At 34.3% G+C, this 21,672-nt stretch overlaps 1 protein-coding gene across 2 annotated transcripts in view; it reads right to left on the bottom strand.

Moving 5' to 3' along the window:
* The window catches only part of sli (slit guidance ligand), a 43,217-nt gene that overhangs the window by 9,324 nt on the left and 12,221 nt on the right, over window positions 1–21,672 (bottom strand). Inside the window, exons 6-24 of one of the 2 annotated variants that reach the window (XM_033341765.2) lie at window positions 20,624–20,787; window positions 19,993–20,064; window positions 19,802–19,873; window positions 19,646–19,717; window positions 18,902–19,045; window positions 17,765–17,928; window positions 12,245–12,395; window positions 11,575–11,721; window positions 10,063–10,134; window positions 9,911–9,982; window positions 8,558–8,721; window positions 7,748–7,949; window positions 7,585–7,656; window positions 6,794–6,865; window positions 5,136–5,207; window positions 4,889–5,052; window positions 3,435–3,654; window positions 1,359–1,668; window positions 782–995 (exon numbers count right to left, since the gene is read on the bottom strand). In XM_033341765.2, coding sequence (XP_033197656.1) covers window positions 782–995; window positions 1,359–1,668; window positions 3,435–3,654; window positions 4,889–5,052; window positions 5,136–5,207; window positions 6,794–6,865; window positions 7,585–7,656; window positions 7,748–7,949; window positions 8,558–8,721; window positions 9,911–9,982; window positions 10,063–10,134; window positions 11,575–11,721; window positions 12,245–12,395; window positions 17,765–17,928; window positions 18,902–19,045; window positions 19,646–19,717; window positions 19,802–19,873; window positions 19,993–20,064; window positions 20,624–20,787 — 2,620 coding nt within the window. The remainder of the gene's footprint in view (window positions 1–781; window positions 996–1,358; window positions 1,669–3,434; window positions 3,655–4,888; window positions 5,053–5,135; window positions 5,208–6,793; window positions 6,866–7,584; window positions 7,657–7,747; window positions 7,950–8,557; window positions 8,722–9,910; window positions 9,983–10,062; window positions 10,135–11,574; window positions 11,722–12,244; window positions 12,396–17,764; window positions 17,929–18,901; window positions 19,046–19,645; window positions 19,718–19,801; window positions 19,874–19,992; window positions 20,065–20,623; window positions 20,788–21,672) is intronic. The other variant, XM_033341747.2, reaches the window with a different exon arrangement.

Below are 21,672 nucleotides of genomic sequence, written 5' to 3'. Positions count from 1 at the left end.
TTATTTTTCATATTGCCTAATTTTATGTAATGTGTGGTATATAACAGATGGATTTTAATATCGCAATCCACTGTTTCAAACAATAGTGGACATTTGTATGGTATAATTGTATCAGTATTGTTTCAATCTTGCAGTCTGCTGTTTGAAAAACTTTTATTTAAACATATGAGACATTTTTATTAGTTTAAATAATACTTCTGTGTAAAAGGCCGATGATATTTTTGTATACTATTACCGAATCTTTTTTATGAAGAATATTTTAATATTGCATTCCATTATTTATATTTCAATGTTATTACTGTTATATTATATTCTACTATTTGGAGAATTTTTATTATATTATTTAGTCATACGGTTTTTCATAAAAATCGATGGTATTTCGCGTGGAACTCTTTTTTCGTATGTTATTTTAATATTTCACTCCGCTTTTTGAAAAATATTTATCTAATCATACGGTTGTCGGTGAGTATCGATGGTGTTTTTATAACGACGCGTTATTGGATTTTTCCCGTAAATACTATATTTAATATTGCGCTCTATTGTTTGACAATTTTTATTTAGCCATATCATTTTCTATTTGAATACATCGATCATTTAGTTAAATTTAATATATTTCTATTTCGAATTTTATGTTTAGTTTATTTCATGACTAATATAATATGATTGCATTCTGGCGGAATTTTAGGGGACGAAGAAATTTATCTTTACATTTGATGGTAGAACGTAAAATCGAAATATAGTGGTCTTTATTTAGTCTAAAATTATGAAAGAAGTCACTTACCGGTGTAGCCGGGGTGGCACTGGCAAAGATAGTCCGCGGCGGAAGCGGGAGCAGGTTGGAAGCATGCACCGTGCTGACAGTCATGGTGTGCACATGGACTAGTTTGTGGATAGAGCATGGCTGTCGACGGTGCTGCTTCGCAATATCTGCCTGTATATTCCGCCGCGCACTTACATTCGTAATTGTTTATGCCGTCGATGCAAGTAGCACCGTTCTGAAAAATACAAGAATATTTGTCGCATAAAACACAATGTATTTTATTACGGTTCGTGTAGTTGAAAATAAGAAATTTCTACATTTTTCGTCCCAAGTGCAATTTGTAATTTAAAAATCATAATGCAAGTTCATTTTTTCGATTTTAGTTAACACTAAATTAAGTTAAATTTTTCATTTATCCTCGCGTTAATAATTCTAATATTAATAATTATTTCTTCAAAAATAGAAAAAATAGAATCCGTCATCTAGATTTCAAAGATTAGAATTAAGAAGAAGTGTTTCAGTCATAGAAAATGCCACGTATGAGTGGAAAATGGTGCAAGAGTCGGATGAGAAAGAAAAAAGAATAAAAAATAGGTACCTGGCACATATGATCAACGCAGTCATCCAGGTTGGTGGAACAATTGAGGCCGGTGAACCCGATTGGGCATTCGCAGCTATAGTGGGTCCCGTGGTCGACGCAGCGACCTCCGTTCTCGCAGGGGTCGTGCCCTTTTGTGCAAAAGGGTATCTTCTCCTCGCAATACTCGCCCATGAATCCTGGGGTGCAGTCGCATCTGTAGGCCTGTACGAGGTCGACGCAGGTTGCGTTATTCGCGCACTTGTTGTTCTCGCAGTCGTCGACGTTGTTCTCGCATCGAAGTCCCTTGTACCCGGGGGCGCAGTCGCAACTGTCACACACCGACTGATCGTCAATCGAGACATTGACCATGACCTTCGATCGCGGTATATCCGCCAATCGACCTTGGTACACGTAACTAATTTATCGACGAATAATTTTCTTAACATTTTATCGATTTTTTGGAGTTCGGTTAATTTACAATTTTTTAATTTTGGAGCATTCTTTGTTTATTACCGAACTAAAAATATAGCGTATCAATAAAATTAAATAAGTTTAGTAAAATTTTACGAGCCTAATCCATCTAGTATATTTAATATTCAGACTTGTATCAGCAATTTGTCCTAATATATTGACTTAATAAAAATTACGATTGGCACAATTGCTTCGATGGTAATTCTCGGTGATTAATAATTTGTGATAGTAATTTTTCCTTAAGATATTTCACCATGATATTTTTCAGCAAAAACAAGGTCCGAGCTCGATGATTGCTTTCGAAGAAAGAACCACTGAATCATAATCACTTCGTCGATAGATTGTTACGTGTACCTTCTACTCTTCGGGGCTCACGTGCAGAGGTCCCGTTTTATTTATTCATACAACAGTGTACGCGTTTTGTACGTGCAATTTACTGCTACTGAAACTACATTTCATACTCTACTTATACGTTAAACAACGCTTTTACAATGCAAATACACTTGCCTGTGTATTTTTTTCAGAAAATACATCACCGGAGCAATATTAAGTCTTCCATCGCATGTTCACAAATTAAAAAAAAAGAAAAAAAATGTAAAAAAGGAAAAAGGAAATATTGAATCCGACAGATGGATTCATAAATCATTGACTTAAACTACTGGACAGTGAAATATACTTTTGCCAAATTATAGGCTTCTATTTAACGATACCAATTTCAACTTTTGACATGATCAATACAATACTCTACACAGTAGATGCTCAAAGCTACTGTCTTGCTAAATACATCGGTACGTTTCGTGCACGTCTACTCAATTTTTGACCAACACTACTGCCTTCCGTATCAGTAGAAGATTCAAAAGAAATCGGCAGAGCTACAGCAAATGCACACGTTCGATCTCGTGATTTTGTGTTTGCAGTAGAATTCTAGTCCAACTGGAAATCTCAATATCAAAAATTATATGAAATATTAGATGTATGAACAACTCTGTGCTTTTATTTTTCTAATTTATTTTATTTTTTCAAATTGAGATATCTTCCAGATCTTTGATATGTCTATAATTATTAAAATTTTTTAAATACATACTTGAGATATTATATAAACTAATTTTTTAAATAATACAATATTATTTAGAATTCTGATATGAATAAAAAATAGTTATAAATATAATAAAGTATCTGTTTAATACTGCAATCTCAATGACAGAACATTGACAGGTTTTACGTATGAAAAATATCAACAATCCTTTTTAGAGATTAATTGTATTCCAATATTAGTAAACATTATTTCAGATAGTAAAATAAAAAGTATATTTCAATTTTTTAAAATAAATATACGTTTTGATACGTGTTGATGAGCACATAGAGCACTGAATTATTTTTCTACGTCAAATAAATGCAATTTTCGTCGGAAATATATTCATTTCAATACATTCCATCCTATCATATATTAGTAAATCGACAAAAGATCATTTTAAAAAATGGGAAATGGAAATCGTCATTGTTGGATTACAATTCCTTGCAGACGTTGTTTCTACGGGCACCACTGAACGAGCAAATAGAAATCAGACCCGAACGAGCTTGCCAAGAAATTCTCTACATTAGGTTAGTCAAGACGTTTGATACCTGAATCTTCCTTCTTCCAATACTTTACAAGTTCCGGCGTTCCGGCAAGGATTTCCATAGCACGCGTCAATTTTATGTTCACACCGGTCCCCATGATATCCTGGCGCGCATTTGCAACGGAACTTCCGGTCCGGGAGCGCCTCGCAAAATCCTCCGTTCTGGCATGGCGAGGTGTAGCACAGGTCGCACTTGGCCAGGACTTCGGCTGGCTGTTGGTTGGCTGCGCGGAAGAAAGGTCTACGATTAATGAGCAATTTTAGTACCCCATTGTGACAACGGGCCAAAAAACCATGAACTAAACAGACTGCGTCACGGGTCAGTGAGAAATCAAAAACATCTGCACGTGCGGAACATTTTGTCGATCGTTGAGCGATAGTGGCCAGCTGATCAGAATAGTTTGGAAACTGAGGAGTTGAAATTGATAAACGAGGAGCACAAGTGTCAGAAACGAAGATTTTTAATAGAAAGAAAAAGAACGCATTCTTGTTTTACATTATTTATAACTCGAGTACTATGCACATACCGTGCTTATTATCTTTACATATTTTGAGGAAGAGTGAATGGTAGAAAGTGCATTGAAATTATAAATTTATTTATTTATAGATTATACTTTCCTCTTTTTTAACAACGATCTAATTTATGTTTATGATCACTAGTTTTATTTCCCCAAAGGAACTAAAAAGCTTTGTCCGGAAGGTTAACACAGATAGTTCTAAATAGAATAAATAGTTCTAACGTTCCTAACCTTTTCCACCATATTATATTCTGTATAGAATTTACATTATTCTTTCCATTAAAAAAAAGGTTTCTCATATTGTTGCTATTTACGCCGTTTACCGTTTCAATTTCTCAATTTTTAGAGTAAGGTTTTAAGAACGTTGAATGAAATCGTTTTGATATTTAGAATTTTTTCGTAAAAATACATAACTAGGTAATGCTATTTTATTATTATACCAATAATAAATAAAATGTATTCTTATATACCGTTTTAGATACTTAGTAGTATCAATATACTATTAATATTTGCTGGACTCGAGGATCAATACTCCATAATCATTACGTGGTAATGACAAAATCCGCAATCATTTAATTTCCAACTCAATACATCCTCTTACACAGCTTTGCATTCTTTCGTGTAGTTTGTTTGTCGTGGCTCGATCTTATTTCAGTAATTTTTTAAATATCCATAATCAACGAACGGAGCGTCAATCACAATTTCTGTAATCTTCATTTTTATCTTATTTCGACCTGTATCGATTTTATCCAACTGTTGAACTTTCAATATCGTTTATCGGACACACCGTGTACAAAGTAACAACGTTTAGAATTCATATTCAAAAGACATTCCTGCGAAGTCAGCGTAAAATCCGTCATATTCAATTACTGGATAAACCTGATCACCAACAGCTGGCCGCTTTCGCCACGATCGCGATAACTGTCGAGGAAATACATACTTTTGCATTGGAATGCGGTCGCAGGTGTCGTAAGCAACAGCTTGTCCCTCATCGCTGGTGGCTCCATGCATCTCGCGATACCGGCCTCCACGTAATCCTTCTTCACCCATTCGGCCAACCATCGCATGCTGCAGTCGCAGTAGAGCGGGTTGGACCCCAGAGCGCTATAAACACACCAGTTGGTGAATTATCGACACTAGAGAAACCAGTGCGTTAGCTTGGGCAACGCAAGAGAGAGGGTACTCACAGGTGTGTTATAGATTGAAGATCCTCGAACGCGCCCTCAGGGATCACCGATATGTCGTTACCGTGTAGAGACCTAGTGTAAATCGGGGTTTTAAACGATCATTATTGAAGTAGTCTACGTTATGGTGTTCTAGTTTATGTTCCATGCATATTAAGCTGATTTTACGAGTAGATTCGCGAACAATTAATAAAGTGGCGTTAACTTCTTATCGGAACGGTTTCTGCGCGTTATCTTATCGTTAGACAGCAGATGTTCATGCAAACTCATATTGTTAGAAAGATGAATGAGAAAATGGAATTTAGCTAGAGAATTTGTTTACTTCCTTAAGTATTATAACAAGTGTTATTTTGTGTAGACGCATAAAAATCCGTAGTCTGCTTATTATGCTATGGATCGCATTATAGTTTCGATGCAATAAAGGGGTATTGTATTTGAAGACCGTAAGGGAATTTGCTACAGATGATGCAAAATATTTGATTAATCAGAACGTGGTATTATAGGAAAATTAATTTTGTATTCGTGTATCATCATGGTAGAACGTAATATTACACTGTAACAATAGGACACTGTGACAATGACGCAGTACAAAGGATACTAATGTAATCTTGATATAAGATTAAGATTTTTATAGATGATATAGGATTAGAATTTGCTTCATACTCGTTACTAATATGATATATCCATGATATTCATGCGGAAGCTCTAATATAAATTTTGGAAGAAGATTTCAAAATATCCAATAAATAAATTCATCCCACAAATAATATAATTTTTTTGAAAGCTGGATTTAAAGTAATGAAAGTTTTAAGAAAGAGGAGAAACAGAAAAGTTAGAAAGATAACAATTGTAAAAGATGGAGAAAAATACATCATACGCATCTTCATTTAATGTTTATATTGATAAGACTACGTTTTTTCACGAAATAAATTAATATTATTGATACTTCAAAATTCTTCAAGTATGTAATATTAATAACTGTTATTAATGAGTAAAATCGATATTACTACACAGCATCGCCATAGAGTTTCTATCGGTACTCGAGTAATTATTTACTAATATAATATGATACATTCCCTTACGACCGCTTAAAGCGAATCAATTTCGTAATATCGATCTCGATAAATTGTTTTGTTTATGACTTTATATACATGCAAATGATTTAACGAATTAATTATAATAATTACGGTGTTAAAGAACAATTATTCCCCAAATTGCCCGCATCAAGAAATTAATACCGCAATCAGCGGAATAAACAATAAATCATTGAACGATTGTGATCGACAAAATGGCACGCTTTCGCCCATTAATTTAATACAGATCGCTCCCCCCATATCGTTGCTTTTATTTATTCCATTACCGAAACTTAATGTATGTACCATTATCAATTGTTTTTCCCCAACTACAGGCGAATTCACGCATTCACAAAGAACCGAAAGCATACTGAAAGCTCCGGTGTTTCGTCCAGAAAATGGTACTTCCGCGAGAAAAATGGTCCCTCGCCACTGTATTCACGATTTTCGCTCTCTTTTACCGCGTCATTTCGTGTAATTCTTTCCTCGTGATTTATGAAACGCGATTCGAAATATTCAATGCGTGTGAAAGGAAGGTATAAATCTATGCATTGTTCGTGAATAAAAATTATGCAATTCGAAACTCACATTATCCGCAATGATTTCAAGCCGGCCAGGGCATTTCGTTGGACACACTGCAGCTTATTGTAGCTGATAATTCTGAAAATGTATTGGCCATGTGTTATTTTTTTCTGATATTACTTAGTGATGAATCATTGAATATTTTTTGTAATATAATTTGATAATAGATTATTGATTATTTTTTATAGCATCGTTTGATAATTAAGTAGATACATAAGAAGGAGGATCTGTCATATTTTTCTCTTGTATAATTTTTATCTATTTTTCTCTTGTTTTTATAATTAGAATAAAAAGGGTCTACGGTGAAGAGATAGCCTCGTATACTTATAATGCAAGCAAACCAAAATAAAATAAAACTAATTAAAGATGAAATCCTTCTTCAAATGTGTTAGAGATTGATATAATATTTTTAATAATAAAATAGTTAGAAATAGAAGGGCTGAAGAAATGACATCAAAGAATTTTTGTCATCCTCCAAGATCATAATTTACATTTTAAAATATTAAAGAAGAAATATTGACGAAACAAAATATTGAAGTTGAATTTAACTATCTAATATCAAGTTTCAGTAACGTGTTACGGATAAGAAAAGTATAAATAAAAATCTCAGAATTTTTGCTTCTATATTTTCTTTTATAAAAGAAGTAACAAAACTTTCTTGGTTAGAAAATCTTACAGATAAATTATTCAATTAAAATATTCCCTACATCAAAATATAAAATTGTGAATAAAAAGCTGAAAGAATATTTTATCTGCAAAAGTGGCATTTCGCAGAGAAAATCAAGGTGTCGACTTACAGGTGGGACAGTTTGGTGAGGTTCCTGAAGGTATCGTTGGACAGCATTCCAATCTGATTGTTGCTTAGGTCTCTGAAAAGCAAAGAAAGAAAACGAGATTTCAGTCTCTTCTTCTCTTTTCAATCTCGGCAACGTTACAACATCACACGTGTATTTTATTTACAGTCTAGTGAGAATCCTCAGGTGGTTCAGTCTCTCGGGCTGGATCGTCTTGATGTCGTTCACGTCCAAATACAGCTCGGTGGTTTCCGGCGGAATCCCACGTGGAATCTCTGTAAGCTGAGACCTCGAACATCTCACCACTGACCCGGCGCAATTACATTGGGGTGGACAGTAATCGTCACCTAGGCAACCCACGCTGTCGTCTGCGGTTCGTAAAATAGACAGACGATGTATCGTTAATTTCGAGATCAATTGCAGCAATCAAAGATGTAGATATCGTATCGAAGAGATAGATATTGGGTTAAGTAAAAAATTCCTTTGTCTTTCACCAGCTTATGGATCTCAAAAAATGTTATAAATGTCATTTGAAAAATGTAAAAATACGCCTGAATTTTTTCATGGAAGATACGTAGTTATATGAAAAAGATACGAAATAAGTTACTCCTTGGTTAGACATACTTTATCATATTTATTTAACAAAATGTGAACGAACTTGTGACTCACTTAATAATTTCGAGGAAGATCGTACTAATAGCGGAACGAGGTAATTAATAACAGTTGCTTTTTTAAAACATCTTTCATGCTATTTAAGGGTCTTTTAGGTACTTTGATATAAGTACTTTTCCAGCCACTGTTTGTATTAATTTCAATCAAACATTTTTTCAGAGTATCGTAATTTTACTGCAATAGTACTGATCGTACATATCATTTGGGATATTATTATTAGAAGTTAGTGTCGTCCAAGAAAGATGTTAAAATACTTCCCGATATTAATATAAAAAGTTAAAAAAATGCAAAGGAGTGATCTTACTGTTGCATTTGAACTCGTGATGGGGTATATCTTTGATGATTGCGCTCTTCAATCGTGGAGGGTCGTGACAGTGTCCCACAACGCCAGACATGTCGCGTTTTCTCAGCCATCCGGCGAACCACGCGAGATGACAATTACACGACAAAGGATTGCTTTGCATGTTACTGAAAATACGAGGCAATTTATTAGACTGCTATTAATTATGCGCACGGAAGCACGAAATATATTTCGCCGGCCGGAGAACCGGCGAAGTCAACAGTAAAACATATTGAAAACGTGTACAGATACACGTAATAATTAATAAATCCATATCGTTGTCTCATTAATATTGATGAAGCGTAATTCGTATAATCATAATACTAATCTGATTAAATATTTACGTTATAATATAGCAAGTGCGTCTCGTTTCGGGAAAAGTTGAAACATTACTGGATCGTTATTATTGATTCTCGTGTTTTACTTCGAAACGATCTACGCATGTTGTTATAATTACATAATTAATAACGAATTAATTTCGTTACCACTCGATGATACATAATAGCTGTCGTTATGAAGTTCTCGATAACACTCTACTGATCCATTTTCATTAACTTCTGTACATCGCGATTGATAATTATCGCCAATTAACACGGAAATCTCACCCAATATTCTTCAGAATAATTAAAAGCAAGTAGAAGAAAGAACGGAATTTCGTTAATATATCACGTTTACGAGTTATCAACATATTACGCGTATTATACGAAGTATTTCGAAATATCAGTAACATTTTAATTGGCGCGATTATATTGGTTAAATCTTTCACGATTCTAAAAGCATATATAGAAGTTACAAGATATTTTAATTAATATATATTCCACAGAGATTGCAAAAGTATTGACACAGCCAATTACTCGCAACATTAATAAATAGACTACGGAGCTTTATACATTAGCTTTAATACATACTTGCATACTATATGCTTAAAGCGACTATTCGTATCTTTCTATTGATACTTCATACTTGTATTTTTTTACGCTTCCAGTAAACATCGTTTAACTTCTACATACGTTTTTAGATTGGTTTCAAATTTTACCAGTGCAAGCATGCCAATCGCGTCTCGTAGTAGCGTAGTAGTGAAATTTCAAAACGTTTCACGCGACATACGGATAAAAAATATTTTCGAGTGTTCGAATACTTTAGCGAGCCGCTGAACAAATTTCGTCAGAGAAATAATCTATTCAACGAAACTGCAGTATTTCTGAAAGGAAAAATAAAATTCAATAACTCTTTTCGCATCTGTTGGGAATCGATTTTACGTTTAAAAAGGCGTAGGGTGGGAAAACTAGTAAAAAGCCGGGTTCGAAGTATACTTACATGGTGCGTATGTGCGTCAATCCGTCGAACGAGCCGTGCATAACGCAGGTTATAGCGTTTCCGTGCAGGTTCCTGTGAAAATGATGTTTGACGGGTTTATACAGTTGCCGGGTGATACCGTTTTATGAAGAGACATAAAAGTTTCTACTCACAGCGTCTTAAGATTCGTCAGGCCGGTGAACATCTTGTTGTGAACTTCCCTCAGCCTGTTCTCCGATAAGAGTCTGCGAAACGAGGGCTCGTTATTACACGTGAATAAGGCGTATGGTTGCTAAATATTAAAGAGGAATAGGGTCGCTCCGCTCTATAGGGATTCCCTTTACGCGTCAATGGGAATCGATGCTCGCACGCATCGTTGCATCATTGAGACCATGTAAAATTCGAACAGAAATTATTATCGTATCGCGTAAAATCTCTGCTACTGTATTTTCCGTAAATTAAGTTGGAAAAAAAATATTAAGAGTTCAATTATCAATATGGTACGCTTTTGCGTTTTTATTACCATTTTCTATTTAGAAACTATCTTTATATATATACCTAACTTATATACGAGATATACCTGTGGTTTGCAATCTGATCAAAAATTTCCCCTTGAAAATTATTTTTGTAATATTCTTCTATATCTAGAGGTTATTTTGGTCCTTAATGGCATAAAATAAGAAGAAGAACGGGGCGTAGAACTTATGAATAATTCATAGTATCTATCCTCTTAAGATCTAAAAGTATTTGTACAAATCTATTCATATATTCATAAAGTATGTCGAATTCATATTCAAACGAAAATATTTATCGTTCGATTGATTTTTCTTTAGGGAACATGCGTCACTTCGATTCGTGCTTTGCATTCGTCCAGACTAAAATACACACGAGTTACAGCCACCCTCTGCTCCTCCTGCTATCTAATTAATCGACCCATTGTCCCGTTAATTGCCTTTGAAAATTAAATCCTATTCTGCTTCGTTAAAGCTCGTTTCAAAGTCCCGATCGAGTTAGGCACAAATAACGCAAGTAATCTCGACGGTCTGAATACAGCCCCGTTATTCGAAACTTTCTCATCCAAGAAACGTTTCAGCAGAGAAAAAAGAACAAACAACAATTTTCTGACAAATCGAATTATGTTGCCGAACAAAAAATGTAAACAACCTATCTTTATCTTCAATTCATCCCGGCTAATTATTAATTATTACGTTTCAATAACAGACAAGTATCTCAAACAAGTATCTTAATAAAATGAGACTAACAATCAAAATGACGAAAACTGAAATATAAATTAGAAAACTGTCTCATTCTACGATGCTCTAAGGCCAAGATAATTTATTTAATGAACAATTTCCAATTCGGTAAAGTATCTTAATTATATAAAAAATTAACGAATGATCTTCCGTCGAACTACTTAAGACAACGGAATATTTTTTTTGAAGATGGAAATAAATGTCCACCCTCTGGAGCTTCATCCCTTAATTATATTAAAACTCATCGAACAATTTCTCTTCAAATTATTAAAAATCACCGAACACCTTTTCCTTAAAAATGAGAAAAATTTCATCGCTGAGAAACTTCACTCTTCAATTATATTAATAACCGTTGAATCATTAAAAATCATCAAATATTCTCCCCTCCCTCCTCTCCCCAAAAAAGAAGGAAAAAGGAATGCAGTAACTTACAAGTCGGTGAGTTTGTGAGCGCCTGAAAACGCAGAGGCCTCGATGCGCGAGATTTTATTCTTCCTGAGGTCCAGATGCTGCAGCTCCGGCAGCTTTTCGAATACGCCATCCGCTTTGATCTTATCCAGCTCATTGTTGGCCAACAGTCTGGGCGCAAGGACAAAGAAAGCCGAGGAACGAGAAAGTTAGAGTTTATCGCCAGCGTCTGATACGGCGAGCAATTAATCGCGCTACAGGGCGTCGATCCATTAAACGAGTTCGAATAATTTATTTCGAATAATAGCTTGACGATTCATTGTTCTGCTCTCTACCCCGCCACGCCGTCTGTACAACGGACCAGCTTTTAATTAGATAATTATCTTGTCGGCCGTTTGAATTAATTTTCTCGCCCGAAGGGGCCTGGATCAACATTCGTCACGATCGACTGACTGGATCGATCTTTTCTCTTTGTACCGATATTACGAATCATTGTTATGAATGAATTGGTTTCTTTCGGTGATAGATAGTGATAGTTTGGATCAAAGCAAGCTAGTTAATATTAAAATATTTAATTTTCATTTTATTCTATTGAAAGCGAAAAAAAAGAAAAGATCTCAGCCAACTGTGATTACAATTTAAATCGATAAAGTCGTTTTGATCGAATAATCTGAAATCATTAGACTGTACTCACAAGGTGGACGTGTAGATCGGTAGTTCTTTTGGTATCGATGTTAGTTTCTTGTTCGAGCAATCGATGGTCGCTCCGTTGCAAATGCACGGTTCTGGGCATTCTCCAGGCAGGATACACTCGCCAGCTCTCTTCGTCAAGAGCTCCTCGTCGCCTAAATACAAACAGTCGAATACAAAATCTACTCCAAGCAATCTCGTCTAATCTGCTTTTCCTTCTCAGGACCACAGAGCGTCGCTCTTAAATGAGTCAGTGATTAAAGTGTTTGAAAACTTCAAAACGTAACGTTGTATTAAAAATTGATAGTTTTAGATCTTGAAACGATGTTACACGACTTTTATGATAGTGGTTCTTGCTTAGCTGAAACTCATTGACTAATACGATAACTTTTCCTTTGCGAGAGAATTGAATTTATGAAATCAATATTTATATTATATTATAGTCGTACCCGTTTATGGCAGGACAAACTTTCACACCAGTGCTTTTTGATTTTAATAAATTAAACAATGCAATAGTTCTCAATCCAAATTGATTGGTCAACGTATATATTAAAAAATTCGGTAATTATCATTGCAGAGAATCCTAGTATGAATTAATCGTTCATGAAACGAAGTTTTTATATCGGTGATCATTAATTTAAGTCGATTGAATAATACAATATAATAAGTTATAAAATTGGTAATTACTGTTTAAACCTGTAACTTCAGTTTACGGAGAGCTGCGAGGATTATCACTGCTAACATCGATGAACGAAAGAGATATAATATGATGTCACATGCTGTCAGCTTTTACTCACGAAATGACACAGTACTGGCACGTTAATGGCCCCTCGGCTTTTATAAAGTAGAAATTGCGGTACCATTATGGGGGCTCTCAACTTCAATTTATATAAAAATGTAATATCGTATTAGGAGATCGTCTAATTCATGAATATCACGTCGATAAATTACGACTTTCGATAGCTGAGAAATGAAAGAAAACACGTAAAGACGATATTTATGAGTTACACTCACGTATGAAAATATATTCTCAAAATCGAACTATGATAGTACTCGTGCGTGTTTAATTATACAATAGATTCTTAGCAAAAATTTATCTTATTTTCTTGTCACAGTAATATTCTGATACTTGTTCTGCGATTTAGCAATTCTTAGAAACAATTTGAACTGCGAGATAGATTTATTTTCTATAATTAATGCCACAAGAAATTAACACCGATATTTTTATACTGCTTCAAAGATGTGTCATGAAAAGGAGAGAAAACTAGTTTTGATAAAAGACAACTTGTAATATATCATAGAGAAATGGAGCAAAAGTTATCGTGAAATTGCACCACTATTATTATAAATCGTAGCAGATATTATTGGAAGATATAAAAGAGAGAAACCTCTTCTTTCTTCTAAATCTATTATACAATTAAATGTTATTATTAGGAAAAATTTGTTTACATATTTTCCAGTATAAGTAGAACAAGCAACACGATATTTAAACAATTCTCTCTTATGGGGGGTGCTAGTCCTGCATTCGAATATTTAATATGAGTACATAATTATATACATACATTGTGTAAGTTTCGTATCAGATCATCGATCGTGGAAGCGTTAAGACCCGATTCGATCGTATTCGATTATGACAGCAGCGAGATGGAGGAAGAAAGGGAACCCGCGGAGAAAGTGACCACGCGACACCGCGTGTAGCTGCACGTTATTAAACGCGGGACGCAAATTACCGATATAATTACGCGCGTGTATCGCAGCGGACAATTTGTAATGCGGCGTATAATGCGATGATAAATCACCAGCGCGCGCGTGCACGTACTCATACATAAACATATTCACCTCGGAGCACCATGACATTCAACACTCAATTAACGTGCGAGAGAGCAAGCGCGGCGTCGCGTCGATGCTTAATTTAATGATATCGCCGCTACTACTGTTCATTATCAAAATTTATCGCCGACCAAGTTAACATGGTAACCTGGTGCGAACAGATCAGCCGGTCGTCGATCTTTGACTCGGATTAATCGATGTATTTTTGATCGTTGGAATTTAATTTTTAAATGGCTGGGTCTGATTATGAGTCCAAGAAATTTGATAACATACGTCGAAGCCTTGAAGATTTTCATACACTGGAGTAAATATCGAGATAATACCACGGTTTCTCCTGTGACGGCATGGTGGTCATTGGTGACCGGAGCGCTTGAACTTCTTACAATTGTAAAAATAGAATGGAAATTGACAGTTAGGGGATTTTGAATATAACCGATAAATAGAAGATACTTTGAAATAAAAAGTGCCCCATTCAACAATTAAACATTTTTATTAGAACGTCAATAAAAAAGAAATGACAAGAAATCTTGCATCTAACGGTGCACTGTGTTTGCATTCATATCTTTAAGGGGTAATCTACGAATATTACAAAAACACACCTTAGAAAATAATCGTAAAGGTTGATTTATAATCATATAATTGAAGTTAGGAGTGTGAACATACCTTACTATTATATATAGAATGAGCAAATACTGTTTACTAATATCTTCTACACGTTTCAACAATATATTCTGGACGTTTTGCTTACAACGAAATAACGAATGCGAATGGTTTGTTGGCATAAACGAGGCCTTGTTATAATATGTCGCTATCAACTATTACCAAGGCGTCACGGTGGTCATCCGTGATCACCAATAAGATGAACGGTCCATTGGGGAAGAATGTTGTCTTATATCATCAATTTATCATTATTTTGCCATTATATGCTTTGAATAATAAAAATACTCTCTTGGCGCCCTGAGCGAAACATGTGATTTCGACGTGGCAGTCAAAGTGTTAAATAATAGAATAATAATGGAATTGATTGCATAATCGAAGAAGAGTGTAATTCTAGTGATACACGATTTATTTCTTAATTATTAGAAGCTACTGTTACATTGATATTAAACATCTTTTAATTTCCAACGACTCAGATTGGGAATTGTTCAAGTAATTACTTCAAGGAAAACTCTACACCTTTTTCTTTTGTATATCCATGACTTAGAGATCGCTGTTACGAAGAGAATAGAATTTAGTGAAAAAAATTGAAAATAAGGAAAGGTTCATATTATTGTGTCCTTGAGTATAAATTTTATTTTCGGTTACAAGGTCTAGAAACCAAAGAGTTATAAGTAGATTTCTATTGCTGTTTCTTGTAGCCTTTAGCTAAAGCTGCACACCAAGGTTAACTTTTGGTAATGTCTTTTGTTATAAATATATGAACGTGTCTATGTAACATTGAAAGAATGAGGATTTGGATCAGCATATACTATATCTGTACTTACACCTATACTTATTTCAATTTTTTTTTTCTATTACAAATTCATCCACTCGTTCCTCTATCAGTCAACCTCAACAAGGATCTTTCTTTTGTCGAATACATTCGTCGATTATTAACATTCCATTTATTCAAATAATATCTCAAATAAATTTCTTTAAAATCTATAAATTCTTCACGCAGAAAAGCTCCAACTTCTTTTAAATTCCTAAAATACTAAAAGAGCAAGAGAATGGCATGTCTTCTAAATTTTCTGGAAATAGCTTGCAAACCGGCTCAAGTGTTTTACGTAAATTTTTCAAAAGTTACAAAAGTTTCTAAGTTTCACGCCACTGTCCTGTAAGTTCTCGTTTACTGGGAACGCGGCATAACGATAATGTGCGAGTATAGCCACCCACATACGTGCCAGCGATGTGTTTATTTTCCGGTGTCATTTACTCCACTCACGAAAGAGACACGGGTGGGGAGAAATGCGATTATATTCCGCTCGGCTAAGTGCAATTAGGTGAAATATACAAGCATGAAAAGGAAAAGCACGATGTCGCTTTTGTTATTCTTGAACACGCACGCCTCAAGATGTTCTACGCGTATAGTACAATGGTACGCCTTCTCGAGTATCTCTTCTTTGTCACTTATTTTCTGTCTGTCGTTTTGTAATTCGCGAATGTTATTCGATTCTCTGTCGATTGAAATTCGCGAAAGCTTGGAACCGCTTGTTAGATTTAAGATTAGCCATCGAAAAGACTAGAGAATTTGTTTCACGCATTTAATTCACGTAATGAATCAGTTTTGGACCTACTTTGTTGGATTATGATGCCTTTAGTTTAGATTGACAAGAATAAGCATAAAAATAAAATTTACGATCAGAAGAGTTAAAATTGCATATTGTATATTTTAATCGAATTAATTCCTCGACTGATTGCTTTTTTTTTACTTATTTATTTATTTATTTTTCTCTGTGTAATACTTTTTTTAAAAGATTAGAAACTTTATTTTAATATTGTTTTTGGAAACATTTTAAGTTTCTAATTTAACGGGTGGAAATGTGTTTTCTGACGTTACTAAAAAGTTCTCTTTTATGCAAATTTAGTGGAGGAAGTCGCAGGATATTTGATTGCTATAAAAGAAGATCGAAACATTGATAAAAAGTTTCGTTAATTTATTACTGCATATGGATTATGTTTTTGAGTGGTTCAAGATGAAACGCGCTATCAGAAATATGCTTGACAAAGGTTTGCAAGAATTTACGATGGTTGCATGAGTTAACAAATTGATTAAAAGATGACAGTGCAATTTATTCTGCTTTGTCACTCTATTGTAGTTGCAATCTCGAGAGTAATACTCACAGAAGCTAATCGATGTAATTAATTATTTCTACGCTTGTAGAATTTTGATCGTTAACAAGATCGTTATACAATGGCCTTCTAATTTTAACATTTAATAGGTTACGTTAATTAACTTGCGTTATCTATGAGGGACGTAATAAAGAAAATTATATTAATATGAAATAGTTAGAGAAAGGAATAATTTGGTACATTCAAAGAGACAAGCGTTTTCAACATAAATGATAAACTCACATAGCTAAACGAAAATTATGCGTTTCCTATGAATCATCGTGGTTTTAACTGAATTAACTGCAACTAATTCTATTAATACTTTTGAAATGTTGAAGGTGGTAATAGAATACATATTTAATTCCAATGTCAAATGTGTGTTAATCAAAATTGTGTTAATATGGAATTGATTGATTATTGGTCACTGATAGTGTTGACATAGAATTGATTGATTATTTGATTACTGATAGTGTTGATGTAGAATTCATTGTGAATATAGTGAATTCTATAATTGCACTTTTATGAAAGATGCAAAATGTAGTCTTTTAGTCTTTGTACTAATATCACGATTGATTTAAATAATTTTACTGAAAATGATCCCGATGATAACCAATCGTTCATAGTAGAAGCGTTTCTTCGATAAAATGTCAATTAACGACAACTAATATATCAGAATATTCAGCTGAATCATTTAAGGCAAAATAAGAAGAACTTGATGAAACTTTAAATCACTGAATCATTTCTTAAGCTACACCAAATACTATGAGCAACGATTTCTGTCATCCAAAAGATGGAAAATATCCTCGTGTATTACCAACTGGTATCCATGAGTTCCGGTGATGCGTTTAGAAGAGAAATATCAGAGAAATCGGGTCGTGCTTACCCTTACATTTGAACTTGTCGTCCCGCATCGAATCGATCTTCCGCTTCTGCGCCCTCTTCGGCGACTCGCACTTGGCTCCCGACGTCTCGATGGGGTGCGCGTGAAGATACGCGTTCAGCCATCGTAGATTGCAGTCGCAGATGAACGGGTTTCTTGCCAAATGCCTGCGGAAAAGCGAGAGGAATTTCTTGGAAATCATTTTCTACTTTGATCAATCTCTTTTTATTCAACCCTTTCCAACAGGTTTGGGATTTCATTTAGGATCATTACTTCACTTTACCATTTCATAATTTTATTATTATTCTATATGCCTGATGAGATTAATTTACGCCATTTGGAATTATTTAAAGAGATATTTTACTTGAACAATTTTAAAACCTTTTCGCATTTTTCTGAGATGAAAGACATAACTATATGGAAAGAAATATTTTTCCTTATTTTAGAGAAAGAATTTAAATGGTAAAAGATCTAGCTCAGAGTCCAGTGTTATCGATTCATAAAATTTACCAACTTCGTTACTTTTAAAGACACGACGATAGAATCTGTAATACGTACGAAGGAATAAGAAATCTATTTATGTATTTTATGCAAAAGAAGACCTTATTGTAAATATTCAGAGATTATTCTTGCATCCAATCATCATATTATCGCATCTCAACTTACTTTTTTCTATAACTCAAGTATCATTCGACGCCTGGCGAAATTACGATTATAAATCAATAAAAAATCAAAAAAATGCAAAATTAAAGCTTCTTCCCTATGTGCCAATAATTTTCAAAACTATTCAAATTTCTATCATGATGTCTGACATTTTTCGAATATTACGATTACTCGTTGATATCCATCGTTGCTATTCTCTAATAGTTTCAAACGAATAATATCGTGATAATACAATTAATTCAAACAGAATCTAACAATTTGCCCATATTTTCATGAAACAGCGAAAACGCTGAAAGAGTGTCAATCAGCGAACAACCGAGGCCAGAATATTCTGTTGAGCCCGTGGTACACAGCGAAACGAACGTGTACGGTGACACGAGTTTGCAATTCGATCCTGCACAACGCGTTGGAAAGGGCTCGAAGCGTTAAAGCCGCGGTAATTTGTATAAATTAACGGTTCAATGGCGGGATACAAACAGCGTTTCAATGCTTCGTAGATTGGCGAAAGTTCCATTGGCCAGGGATCTGATGTTGTTATCGTAGAGCGACAACAGAGTCAGGCTGGTCAGATCTCGGAACAGATCGGTTCGTATGCAGGATATCTCGTTCGCGTTCAGCAGCCTGAAAAGTTTGTATTGTCTCGTCAATTTACTATCGTTTTTTACAATATCGTTTACAATTTACAATATCGTTGCGATGCATCCATTTTCTCGTGCAATAATTAAGCAATATGTGTGTAGGAATTTATTTTACAATCAATTCAAATTAACTGTTAAAAGCTATCAAGTGGACGAAAGTTCACTGCAGCATATCTATTTTTAAATGAAAAACTGATTAAATAAATAAGTAATAAAGAAATTTTGTCTATGATAGCATTTAACGTTTGAACAACTTTTATCAATGCTGAACATTTAATGAAACTATATATAGCATTAATTATATCGTTTCAGACGATTACTGATACTACTTCTGATACTATTACTTCTGTATGAAGTACATACATATTCCCAGTAAATAGTTCGTACGTTCTATATAAATTTTCAGATCTGTTTGAAGTTTTACCAATATAATATAATACAATTACTAAAATAATCACAATGCTAATGAAATTTCAAAATAATTTCCCCATTCAATTTTACTTCTTCAAATTAATCAAGTTTATCGATGATATATTAAACGCGTATACGAAATAAAATGTAAACGATTTCTATGTCGACTTACAGTAACTGCAAATTGGTCAAGCCTTGGAACAACCCACCAGGTAATTCGGTGATCTTATTTCCATACAGCACACTGTAATCAAGCGAAAAGCTTCAGTCAGAAAAATATTCTAATTTCGAATTGGCTGTAAATTTTGCTATTATACATTATACGTACAGTGACTCCAACGATTTCAAGCCGTGGAACGCGTCGGCCGCCACCTTTTTAATTTGATTGTTGCTGAGGTCGCTGTTGACGAGCGATGAAAAAAATGGTAAAGATTAAAACATCGTCAGGCGAAATGAAATCGCGTTCGGAACACAACATGAAGAAAAACATAAATTGGATTAATCGCGAACGTCACTCACATTCTGCGCAGTTTTCTGTACGGGGAGAAAGCCTTCGGCGGGATTTCCGTGATACGGTTCTGCTCCAAACGTCTGCGAATGATTGACAACATAGAGAATAAGTTAACAAACTCTCAAGCTAACGACCGCTTGATTTTTCCGCGTAGAAATTGCCTCGGGAATAGAATACGGAGAAATTTTCGTGGATATCAAATTAATTGGTTTTTATTAACGACCGTGACAATTTCTAACGTGTTGAGAATGAATGTGCACGAGTTTTCCAATTGTAATGCAACTGATTTGTTTTTGCACTTGCTATTTATTTATTCTTATTATTTGTAACTTTGTTTATTCTTGTAAGTTCAGATTTGATTTCATTCATTTTATTGTTGTGCCAGCAACAGGCAGTTTATTCGTGGAATTATTCGTTCTTAATTTTTAGATAAAATTGAGAAAAATTTTAACCAAATTTTACTACATTTACTTGTTATTTTATTTATCCTAAGATATTTACGTTACATTGGTTAAATACGAATTCATTTAGTTACTATCGTTAAATTTGAAATTCGATTGTCTTTGTCCGTCAAATTCGATGTTTAGGAGACAATTGGCAATTCTATACGGAGGTTGTGACAAAATAGTGTGTACGAACAGTTCTGTGGTATCCTCCGGCAGATGGGTGGGTACTTTCGTTAAAGAATTCTCTCTGCAGTCGACGATACCATCAGCGCATCTGCAAGGATGCGGGCACTGCGGTTCCGCGCTGCACTCTGATCCTGTACGTTCAACCAGCCCGGAACACTTGAATTCGTGCTCCTGTTTCGCGGACAGACACATGAAAGATTTCAGTACGATAAAGACTCTGCTTTAAAAATTCGCCAGATTATACCAGAAAATATTTTGGTTAAGACGAAACGTAGTAAATATAATTTAATACTAAAATTACCAATTTTTTGCGACTATGTAGAGAAAACTTTTCAGGAGAGACATTTTGTGTTAGTAATTGTTAAAAATTTGTAAGTTCTTTTAGCAAATTATTATGATATTACCTTTTATTCTTAATTATTACAATACTGACTGTAAAAGGAATATGAATATAAATCGTTTAACAAGAGATGGTAGAAAATTTAAAAACTGCTTCTACAAGCTACATTATGATGAAGATGCAGAATAAAAGATTTAGTTTGGAGACTGTCTATCAGTTGTGGATATTTAAACATTGATTAAAATATTCCAAAGGGTTGATAATCTCTTCTACATGAATGAACATAGGTGGACTAAGTAAATGCACAGTGATCGTTTGTCATATTTTAATTGTAATATTCTATGTACAGTAAATCTAGAAGCACAAACACATTACATATTGGTAGTTTTAGTATTAAATCTCTAAAGATAAATTTTTATTTAAAAAAGTCAGTAGTAAACGTCGATATTTTGAATACTGACAGTGTTATAAAGATAAAGTAAATTTCTTTTAAAAATTGATCTCATACGAATAGAAGAAGAAGAGTACAGATCCTTACTGACCGGAAGTATTGATTAATGGAAAACTAGACTAAGTAGAAATACCATCATGGACAGGCGTATGTGAAAGAATTGTACAACGTTTAAAACGAAGTATTGATTATTTCAGTTCTAAATGTTGCTTTATTCCAATCCATTGGTTATGTTTTCCGCGGAATTGAAAACGCGTAAGAATAT

Source organism: Bombus vancouverensis, chromosome 13, assembly GCF_051014615.1.
Source record: "Bombus vancouverensis nearcticus chromosome 13, iyBomVanc1_principal, whole genome shotgun sequence".
NCBI classification, from domain to species: domain Eukaryota; kingdom Metazoa; phylum Arthropoda; class Insecta; order Hymenoptera; family Apidae; genus Bombus; species Bombus vancouverensis.
This window is presented reverse-complemented; position numbering and strand designations above follow the sequence as displayed.